This window comes from Haplochromis burtoni, unplaced genomic scaffold (assembly GCF_018398535.1).
Source record: "Haplochromis burtoni strain Fernald_Lab_line unplaced genomic scaffold, NCSU_Asbu1 Contig_1365, whole genome shotgun sequence".
In the NCBI taxonomy this organism is placed as follows: domain Eukaryota; kingdom Metazoa; phylum Chordata; class Actinopteri; order Cichliformes; family Cichlidae; genus Haplochromis; species Haplochromis burtoni.
In genome coordinates, this window is record NW_024583726.1 from 4,533 (window position 1) to 15,668 (window position 11,136).

An 11,136-nucleotide genomic window follows, 5' to 3' on the forward strand; every position below is an offset into this window, starting at 1 on the left:
CATTAATGCAAAAAGATGAGGATGGCAAAGACGTTGCTGTAGCATTTGCTAGCCGGGCTATGCACAAATCGGAAAAGCCCTACTCAACTCCAGAGAAGGAGTGTCTGGCCGTGATCTGGGCCTTGGAACATTTCCGACCCTATGTCGAAGGCTTGCACGTAACCATTTACACCGACCACAGCAGCCTCAAGTGTCTCTGGCAGGCTTGCTCGGTGGTCTCTGCGCCTTCAAGACTTTGACTTCAGCATCATCCACAAACCTGGAGAACGTAATAAGGTGCCCGATGCCCTTTCCCGTAATCCTCTACCAGATGTGGATGCCCCCATTGATCTTCTCCCTCCCTATGCCGTGATTGGGAGCATGGACCTTCGTGCTCTGCCTTCTGTAATTGTTTCAGACCGCCCGCATGTTCGTCAACTGCAGCTTGAGGACCCAGTCACAGGCTCATTGCTCAATCAGCTGGAGAGTGACCAACAAACTGGGGAGGATAATCAAGATCTGGAAAAGTATGTTGTACATGATGGTCTCCTCTATTTCCTCGACCCAAAAACAAAATGTGGTCTCCACCCACTCAAGCAGCTTAAACTGTTTGCTCCTACTACACTCCGTGGTTATCTGCTCAAGTATTACCACGATCATCCTACAGCCGGACATCTGGGCATTGCAAAAACTGATTTGAGGTCCCTCTTCTGATTGGCTCCTTTCACGTCGCGGCAACTCTGAAAACCGGCTGTGGAGGGATACTTCCGGGTTCGACTCCTGCTGTGGCTGTGAGCTTATGGCATTTAGAGCGGTATTGGAAAACAAAGCGTTTTCTCTCCTCAATTCATCTTTAAACTTTAAACTCAGCGGTAAGTGTCCTTAATATCTTTCAACCTTTGGTTGTCAGTAACCAGCCGATCGTTTTCGCGATTAAAAAATGACTTTGTGCGGCAGCGTTCCCACCGCGAGCAGAACTCCGGTTCAAAAACCGCTGTTTTTGAACACTTCTGTTTACTTAAGCATTTTTATGGGCTTACTTTGAAACAAAGTGCGATTGAATGATTATTGTTATGTGTTGCCTTGAATTCGGCTATGCTGTCTGTTAGACAGTTGTTTTTCTTTATTGTTGTTTTTGTATTGTTTGTAGCGAACGCTACTGGAATGTATAGATTAAGCTACGTAGCCAAGATGATTAATGATTTAACTGTTGTACATTGATGATGATGATTTATGATTTGCATTGTTACCTAGACTTGCAGAAGAATATATTTGTTTACCGGTAAACTGAATTGAACTTGATGTGCTAATGGACATTTTTCTGACCTACAGGTCAGGTTTTTTTTCCCCTTTGAATTGATCTTCTTCATATTGAAGTGGCGAGCCGGTAGGACCATTCTTTGTTTTCCCCTCTTTTCCCCCACTTAGCCGTCTTTGGATTACGGACATATTTCCCCCTTGTATGAAGCTGGACCCTAAGGAGGAATACCTTAAAAGTGAACTTTAAAAAGAAAAGGACCAAAAAAAGGACTCTTAGCAAAAGGACTCTTGCACAGAAAAATCACAGCATTGATTTATTATTTAATTGTGGACATTTACGTTGTGTGTTGTATTAATTATTTTGTTCCATTTCCCCTTTCCCCTATTTATTCAATATATTTTTGGTACAAGATATTGCAGTCTTTGGTCTCATCATTCACACCATCTAGGCTCCATAAAGAACTATTTCTTCTGCGCGTCAGTCAGTAAACTCATCCATTGAAATAAACTAGTCCTTAAATAACTTTGCGTTACACTTCAGATTCTTCTGGCCACACATGAACTCTGACGTGAAAAAGTATGTGGTCTCATGTTGTTCATGTCAAACCACTAAGCCAAGTCAAAGAAAAACAGCAGGCCTTATGGTCCCTATCCAGCCACAAAGACCATGGGAGTACGCAGGGGTGGACTATGTTGGCCCACTGCCCCGCACACAAAGAGGGAATGCTTATATCCTTGTTTTTGTGGACTATTTCTCAAAATGGGTCGAGGTGAGTGCTGTGAGAGAAGCCACTGCTCAAGTTGCTGCGAACAAGTTCATTACTGACATTTTTGCCCGACATGGTTCTCCCTCCCACCTTATTTCTGATAGGGGAACGCCTTTCGTCAGTGAACTCTTTGAGCATGTTTTGTTGACTCTTGGGACTGAACACAGACTAACAACTGCATACCATCCTCAAACGAATGCAACTGAGCGTGTAAATCGCACTTTGAAAACGGCCATTCGAGCCTATGTTGGGGATAAACACACCTCTTGGGACAAGTATCTTCCCCAGATCTGTTTTGCACTGCGCACTGCGCCTCACGAGAGCACAGGCCTGAGCCCGTCCATGATGCTGTATGGGCGAGAGTTGGACACGCCCTTGGACCTTATCACTCAGGTGTGGTGGAGTGTATTGATGTGCGAATCATGAACGAATCGTTCAGTACTCAAGAATCACTTTACTGACTCATGATTCACAAGCCCAACTGACTAACTGACTCATCCCTGTTGCTATTAGCAAACTAATTTCATTAGTAGCAGGAGAGTTGCAGCCATTGTATGTACTGTTACAGCAACCGTGTGATTACTGTAAGGGTGGACAGCACGCGGCTCGGGGTGAGCTGGAGGTTGGTGCACCAGCGAGACCTGCCAAGCTGGAGACGGAAGTCGAGGTGCGCGGGGGTCCTGCCACACCCGAGGGCGGCACGCTATCCGCTTCGTCCTCGTCCAACAGAGGCTGGTACGCTGCATGGTCCTGTGTGCCGGCCGTCTGCCTGTGAGCCCCGGCTCACTTCCACGCTCACGCTCTTCAGCTGATAATATTAGGAGGTTAATTGACATTATGTGGGCGGTTCAGGACAGCCATTCTCCCATAGCTGCGATTTCGCTGGATGCCGAAAAGGCATTCGACAGAGTCGAGTGGAGATATTTATTCGCTACTTTAGAGTGTTTCGGTTTTACCAAAAGCTTTATTAATTGGATTCAGCTTATATATGTACACCCCAAGGCATCAGTACTCACAAATGGAATAATAGGGCCTTCTTTTGAACTAGGTAGAGGAACCAGGCAGGGGGATCCCCTCTCCCCACTTCTTTTTGCTCTGGCCCTTGAGCCGCTGGCAGTGGCTATTCGTAGGGAGCCCAATTTTCCAGGTGTCAGTATAGGGAGAGACTGTCATAAACTGATGTTGTACGCCGATGACATTTTGCTTTTTATATCAGACCCAGAAAAGTCTTTAAACTCCTTGCAGGCAATAATAAATACGTTTTCAGCTATTTCTGGTTATAAGGTGAATTGGACCAAATCAGAGGCCCTTCCGTTAACTAGTTATTGTCCTAGGTCACTTTTTCAAACCGGTATGTTTTCCTGGCCTCAGAAGGGCATTAAGTATTTAGGCATCACCTTCCCGCCTCATTTGTCAGACCTGATAAAGATAAATTTTGAACCTTTACTCAGCGATATGAAAATTAATATTGATCGTTGGTCTCAGATGTATCTCTCAATGTGGGGAAAGGTAAACGTAATCAAAATGGTATGTACACCTAAGTTCAATTATTTGTTGCAGGCTCTACCAATCCATGTTCCTTTGAAATACACCAAACAGTTTGACCAGCTCTGTAAGTCATTTATATGGAATAATAAAAAGCCTAGATTGAATCTGAGAAAACTGCAGAAACCAGTGGACAGAGGTGGGTTAGGGATGCCTAATCTACTTTTATATCATTATGCTTTTTCTCTTCGGCATTTGGCACATTGGTTCTTACCCCCTGAGAAAGCGCCTCCTTGGCTTTCCATTGAAAGTACTGCTTGCTCGCCATTTACACCATTATATAGCTTATCAACATATTTGTCCCTGTTATGTTTTGTATTGTTGATTGTCATTTATGCTTAGAAATATCTACTTATATATGCTTAGAGGTCGTACCTTGTTTATTGTTTTACGGTAGGATTAACGTAGCTACGTCTGTTCTAGTCTAAGTGCTTTTTGTTTAGATGAACTGCTGGACTTCCTCACCGTGTTATCTAGGGTGAACCATCTAGGGTGAGGGGGAGACTACCCTCTTCCTGACCAAGGATGTTTGCTTTTGTGCTTTCATGTTATATGACCCTTTGATCAGCAGTACCACACACACACAACCACACACACAGCACCTACTTCACTAGGTCCATATCTACGAAGCATCGACAACTGCAGCTACCCCACAGCAGCATACCTACTGTGCTTTCTCTATGTCTGCAATGTGCCTTCTGTGTTCATCCCCTCAGTTCTGACTCCTTCCTCTCTATTGCGTTATGATCTCATGAGGGGGTTCAGGCCTATGCAGAACAGCAGTGGGGACAGAGCATCTCCTTGGTAGATCCCGCACTTGATGGTGACTTGTGCTATGGGCTTGGAGTTGGCCTCTAGTGTTGTACGCCACATCCCCATTGAGTTCCTGATGAAGGCTCTTAGGGTCCCATTGATCTTGTACAATTCTAGGCATTCCAGTATCCAGCTGTGGGGCATTGAGTCATAGGCCTTCTTGTAATCAATCCAGGCAGTGCACAGGTTGGTCAGTCTGGTCTTGCAGTCTCGGCTGACTGTTCTGTCTACCAGTAGCTGGTGTTTTGCGCCTCTGGTATTCTTGCCAATTCCTTTCTGTGTCCCGCTCATGTATTGACCCATGTGCCTGTTCATCTTAGCCGATATGATGCCTGACAGGAGCTTCCATGTAGTACTGAGGCAGGTTATTGGTCGGTAGTTGGAGGGGACCGGTCCCTTCTTGGGGTCCTTGGGGATCAGGACCGTCCGGCCTTCGGTTAGCCATTCCGGGTGTCTCTCGTTAACTAGCAGCTGGTTCATTTGTGCTGCCAGACGCTCGTGGAGTGCAGTCAGCTTCTTCAGCCAGTAGGCGTGAACCATGTCGGGCCCTGGTGCTGTCCAACTCTTCATACTGGAGACCCTTTCTTGGATATCTGCCACTGTGATGGTTACTGGACCCTGTTCAGGGAGGTCGCTGTGGTCTGCCCTCAGATCCACTAGCCACTGAGCATTGCCGTTATGGGTTGCGTCCTTCTCCCATATGCTCTTCCAGTATTGCTCCGTCTCCAGCCTTGGTGGTGCTGTTCTCTTATTGTTCCCTTGCCACTGAGAGTACACCTTTGCTGGTTCTGTGGAGAACAGCTGGTTTATTCTCCTGCCTTCTATCTCTCTGGTGTACCTCCTCAAGCGGCTGGCCAAGGCTGTGAGTCTTTGCTTGGCAGTTTCCAAGGCCTCAGGTATGGACAGCTTGCTGTATTTCTTATGCACCTTCTTTGTCGCACCTTTCTGCAACTCCGTTAGTTGGCTAACCTCCCTCCGTGCTACTTTGATCTTGCCTTTACAAGGATCTTCTTAGAAGATCCTTGTAAATCATCTCGATTTCACTGTTCTTCAGGTTACCTTTATTTGGCAATAGCTTTATTGCGATGTCTGATGTGTTTGGTTTCTTTTTTGTACCTGTTCATTTGAAGGACCAAAGTGTTTTGGGTATTTATTATGCTTTCTAAGGACTTGCAAAAAAGGAATGTTCATTATTTAGACTTTTTTGTTAAGAAGATTGTATTAAAGCAACTTAGAGAAAACAAAAGCAAAACTGATTTTAGAAAAGGAATGACATAATCCTCAATTCTATTATTATAATCCACTCTTAAGCTTCTTTGTTGAGGGAGATAGATTGTGGTGATATGGAAAATGTTTCTCCAGTCTCTGTGTCTGCTCATTTCGGAGGACCTTATAGATCCCATCTTCTCAAACTATACTTTTCTTTCCACAAGGGAAACCTTCGAAATATCCCCTCTGGATTGTGACAAATTAAGTTCAGATTTTTACCCTTACTGTTTCATAAATGGTGAGAGAAAATAAGAATTTTTTTTCACAAATGAAAATTTTAATTGCAGCAATTTTTTTAAAGCAATGTAGCAGGACAAAAGCAAAAGAAGAATGAAACGATAATAAGAATCAAATAATAATCAAATCACTTCAATTACAATTGTCTAACTAATCTACTTTGAGCTAATGCTGACTCTGTTCTTATCTTTAAGAGGTGAGAGGTTGGAGAGGAGACGGGCACATCAGCCCTGAAGATCTGTTTATGGCAGTGCTCTAATGAAAATAATCCATTATTAAAGCATTAGATTTCTTCTGAAATAATTATCACAGCCACTTTCATAAGCAGAGAAAAATCTAATTCAATTAAAGTGTCCGTCAAGATGACCTCCAGCCTGCATTAAAACTGCACATAGTTGAAAGTGAGCGTCCAAATTTAAATCGGGTAAGGTCTGATACTCTTATGGTTACATTTTTGTGGTTATCAAACAGTCTGAGCAAAAACAGGAAATAAACAGTACAACGTTTTGTTCAGGGGAGGTTTTTTTGTCTGTTTTTTTTGCTTTGCATCTCCTCACTTTCTTGTTTACCATTTCTTTAAGTCAGCAGAGGTTACTGTCACAAACAAACAGAAATATGGATCCTAATAAACTGCTTGCACAAAAAGCCAGAGCAGTGTTTATAGTGTTGAGACAGATGAATTCGAGAAACTGCAGCCTACAAAAACTTCAAGATGAACAACAAAATTAGACCTCTAATTAAAAGATTTCTGAAAAACTACAACCGTAGCTGAACAAACAAGTTATTGGTGGCACTTCTGCAATCAATATACTCTGAAAGAAAAGATTTAAAGGATGAGGCAGCTAAGCACAGCATGTTATTAACTTCACACATGAAGTGGTTCAGTCCAGTCAGACTTCAGTTTTGCAGCCACCATCCACATCCTGCTTCTTCAACTGGTCGTCACGGTAACTCTGGACTTTCCTCCAATGAATCCTGAAGTCTGTCAGTCCTTCTGACAGCATGAGGCCTGACAGCTGGACAAAATGTGCAGATGATGAAAAACATGAAGCATAGTTTGAACTTGTGTCAAGTTTGTGTTGGTGACTGAACTGCTGACCTGCTGTGAAACCTGCTGCTGGATCTCTGTGCTGTGCACGTCTGCCTCTGACTGAAACTTCATTTTCACCACTGTTTGCTTTGTCACTGCTAAAAATGAACCACATATAACAACACAAACATTAGTGTTTTACATGATGACAGGATCTTACAGTGTTTGCATTCTGGACCTCACCTGTGAAACAGAAAACATAGTTACTGCTGCTGCAGTGGTCATCAGCCCATTTCCCTGACATTAAATTCAGTGCTCCACAGTACTGTGAGTTGTAGTTATTAGGTTGAGAAGACCCCCAGTTAGTTAATGTGGAGGTTGTGTTGTCAGACCAGAAGGCCCAGGGATCCCTGTAGAGACCAATCCACACATACTGAGCCCCTGATCCATTCAAAGTGAGCGTGATGTTGGATTTCTCCTCTTTGCTTCTTATACTGGTCAGGTCTGTGTGGTATGTCCTGCAGTATGACTGAGCCGCTGACCAGGTGTAATTCTCCATCACGAAGATGTAACTTGTACTACTGGCTGTGAAAGATTAATAGAGGAATTATATTTAAAATAGGTGAACTATGAATCTTGTAAAATTGCAGACATAACTAGGGTAACAATCTATTTTCCTACCATTGTAACACAGGAAAGGGTAAGAATCTCCACAGGGTTTATCGTTCATCTGTGCTTGTCCCTGAAGAGCCACACAGTATTCATTTGCATTTGCACAGTTTGGTTGGCCGTTAGCCCAGATCAGAAATTCATTTTTACTGCCAACATAAAAAAGTTTTCCCTCCATGGACCACTTCCAGCTGTAACGGTCATCATAGAGTCCTATCCAAGCAAAAGCATTGATCCTTGGTGACATTGAGAAAAGCAGTTGGTTGATGTTGCTGTTGTAGATGGTGACCAAGTCAGTGAAGTGTTCTCTGCAGTAACTCTGAGCTTCAGTCCAGGTCATCAGCTGGTCTACAAAGTGATATTCTCTGGAGTAGGGAGGAAGAGTGGAAAGTCCTCCTGAGAGAAAGGAGGCATTTTTTTAATTGGTGAAATTGGATTTGTAGACAATTCATGGATGTTCAGTGCCCTGGCTAGTCTAGGGGGGTAGGGGGGTGAAAGGACGAACATAAAGGTAAATAGTGAAGGAAGAGCCAAGATCGTAACTTTAAAAGGTTTATTTAAAGCTACTTATGAACTTTTGGTACAGACTGAGAGTTAACTTCAGGGAGAGCCAAGGCCAACATAACAAACAAAACATCCCTGATGTAAAAATAAAGTAAACTTACCTAACTCCAAAGAAAACAAAATATACAACCTATAACCATAACCTACCTAACAACACATAAACAGGAGAAAAAAGGGTGTCAAAACAAAAGGCAGCTCTCCCCTAGAGGCAGTCTGAACATGAAAACAAAAATGCACATACAAGTCACAGAGGCATGCAAGCCTGTACAGGTATGCCAACCAAAATGGCCAGAGGGCACAGAAACACAGCTCCACAGGCCTTAAGTGGTGCTCCGCTGATTAACAATTAGCTGGACTCTGAGCAGCATCCAATCAGGACAGAGGAGGTGGAGCCTAGACAAAACAAAGAGTTAGTAGGGAGAAGAGACATCCTCCTGGGGGATGTAACAATGGAAAAAGGTCAATTTACAAAAGTAAAAATTACAACAATCTCAGTAGTCATACAGTAGGGAGCCAGGTTTTGGAAGAAGCAGCCTAAGCAGAGAAGCCCAGACCTCACTCTACCCAGCTACCTCTTTCAGTATATCTTGGAATACACCGAAGTACTCCCTGGCCAGTTGAGAGGCATAATCTCTCTGGCGTGTTCCAGGTCTTGCCAGGGGACTCCACCTTGTGGTATATGCCTTGAAGAGCTCCATCCAGGTCAAGGTAGGTGCTCTACCTTGACCTGCCCGGCAGCTCCACCTTCATCATCTCACCACATGTCTAAACCACCTCGGCATCACCTCTATAACTTTGTTTTCAAACTCTTCATTCCCATTTTAGTCCTGTCAATCCTGGTCACTCCCAATGAACATCCGAACCATACATCATCGCGGATCTCACTACTATCTTGTAAACCGATAGAAACACGTCTACACATCTAAGAAGTCTAGGTTAGTAGAAGATGAGTGTTGTGTGTATAAAATAATACAATAATACAAATAAACAGCCATGGGGTACAGGTGTATCACTGAGGTGTATGGGAGCTATTCCTTCTCTGTCCCCTTCTGGCCACCTGTGCCTCAATTTTATTCCACAACCTAGACATCCACATTACTTACACTCTCAGAACACATAGGGCCATGGGGGTAGGCACGCTTTTGGGGGGCTAGAGGACGGTCTGTCAATTTTAAATGCATGTAGACATTGAGAGGTCTCAGGAGGGTCCATGCTGACATTTGCTGCTTTCTGGCAGCAAATCTCAGGAGGGTCCATGCTGACATTTGCTGCTTTCTGGCAGAAAGCACCATGCCCCTCCCATGTTTTAAATGCACTTTAGAACAGCATGTAGCAACACCACATATGAGCAGGCAGAGAGAGGCATGGGGTCTTCACACCCCTGTTCTCTGGAGGAGGAGTTGGCCGTCAGATCTGGGTCTGGGATGCTGGACCTCCCTGCTGCTGGAGGACTGGGGGCGGACTGCTTGTCTCCACCCCAGGTAAGAGGGCAAAATCTCCTGAGTCTTGGGTCCCCTCTGGGGACGATAGTTCTGGACATGGGGTATAGAGTATGTTTGGGGAGTGTGATTGTGTTTGTTAATTTCTGTTTGTCTCCACATTGGTCTGCTCTGGTGCAGCTGGCAGCTGGCTGCCGGCAGAGCCCGAAGGCACATCACTGTAGCCCCCTGTGGTTTCTGCACTCTGTGGCTGCTGGGTGACCCCTCATCTGGGGCTCTCCTCAGCTCTTTTCTCAGGAGGGTGGCGCGGCTGCCCCTCTAGTGGTTCTCTTTGAGCTCTTGCTCTGAGAGGCCTCTATATGTCACATGGGTGCTCACAGACACACTAAATCTTCCTTTGCTGCTGCTGCTTTATAGCATAATGTGTGCTGTTGGTCTTGCGTGCTGCTCAGTAACATTCAGTATTTATCATTTACTGTTACTTCTTATCTAGATTGTTGCTGTGGAGTTTTGTGGTCTTTTCACACTAGACTTTTCCCCTCTGTTTTTCTTTCCTTTCCTGTCTTTCTTTCTACTTTCATTGTTTGGGCGACTCTGAGTACTTTCCACAGCATCGGCTCTCCTATATCTATATATATCTGGCAGCACACAATGAGTCTTTGCCAGATTGTCTGCTAACCTCTGTTAGTTCACAGCCTCATGTTTCTGTGTATCTCTCAGTGTGCATTACTAACCTCTCTCTTCCTGTCTCCTAGTTGGCACCTGGACTCATCATCCAAACCCTGCCATAGCCATGCTTCTGAATTCTGGTCAGCTTAATCCTTTTCATGCAAACTGCCATTCACACCTGCCACTTCCCTGCGCACCCGTAAAGGACTCAGTACTCGCCCGAACCTCGCCTCACCTCCAGTTTATCCCTGCCTGCGAACACGTAAGCCATCTCAGTTTATAAAACTGGGAAACTCTCACAACTCCTTGGACCGTTCTGATTATCCTCTCCTTCGTTTCAGTGCCGCTGGTCTGCCATAGTTTCCACCTGCCCCACCCACTCCAGCCCTCAGCAGTTTTTGTGACCCGACAGTTTCATGCCTAGCCTAAGCCCAGGACTTCACAGACACCACGCTTGTGCACAAAATTAAATCTTGTTTTTGTCTTGATTATCTAAGTTAGGAATTCTTGTAAATAAGAGACACAGGCTGTATCCCAATTCAGGGTCTGCAGCCTTAAAGGCCGCATTTTAAGGCCGATTACATCACAGGAGTGCGCCGAAGACTGTCCCAATTCAAAGGCTGCTCGAAATGCGGCCCTGAAATGCGTACTTCATTTCCTTGAATTTTAGGGCTGTGGCAGTGTAGACTTCGTGGTCCCATATATCCCACAATTCATAGCGCGGCAGTCGGTGTGGAGAATTCTGCCGCAGACGGCAGAAGCGGAGCGGCCGAAGAGTAAACTGTGAAAAGTAAGTACTGAATATTATGCCACTTATTTATGTGCAAATGTTTAATAAGAAGGGGGACCGGAGGGTGTGTTCCAACTACAGGGGGATCACACTCCTCAGCCTCCC

General features: G+C 44.7%; 1 protein-coding gene and 1 long non-coding RNA gene across 2 annotated transcripts; one reads left to right on the plus strand and one right to left on the minus strand.

Annotated features, from left to right (window-relative positions):
- The first annotated feature begins 200 nt into the window (after positions 1-200).
- LOC121813271 lies at positions 201-1,489 on the plus strand. Its single transcript, XR_006053616.1, has 2 exons — positions 201-851; positions 1,312-1,489. It is a non-coding gene; the product is annotated as an uncharacterized LOC121813271 (long non-coding RNA).
- A 5,563-nt stretch (positions 1,490-7,052) lies between these two features.
- On the minus strand, positions 7,053-8,008 carry LOC121813270 (macrophage mannose receptor 1-like). Its single transcript, XM_042216930.1, has 3 exons — positions 7,582-8,008; positions 7,121-7,485; positions 7,053-7,058 (listed from the first exon to the last, which is right to left on the minus strand). Exons 1-3 carry the CDS (start codon positions 7,907-7,909, stop codon positions 7,053-7,055), a joined length of 699 nt encoding a protein of 232 aa, XP_042072864.1. The 5' UTR covers positions 7,910-8,008.
- Positions 8,009-11,136: the final 3,128 nt, after the last annotated feature.

What these genes read in the sequence shown, in the direction of transcription:
- LOC121813270 (XM_042216930.1), bottom strand. Translation starts at nt 7,909, where the DNA reads ATGACCTGGACTGAAGCTCAGAGTTACTGCAGAGAACACTTCACTGAC. An exon ending in CCCTTTCCTGTGTTACAATG is followed by an intron (nt 7,486 to 7,581) that starts GTAGGAAAATAG and finishes AATCTTTCACAG; the next exon opens with CCAGTAGTACAAGTTACATC.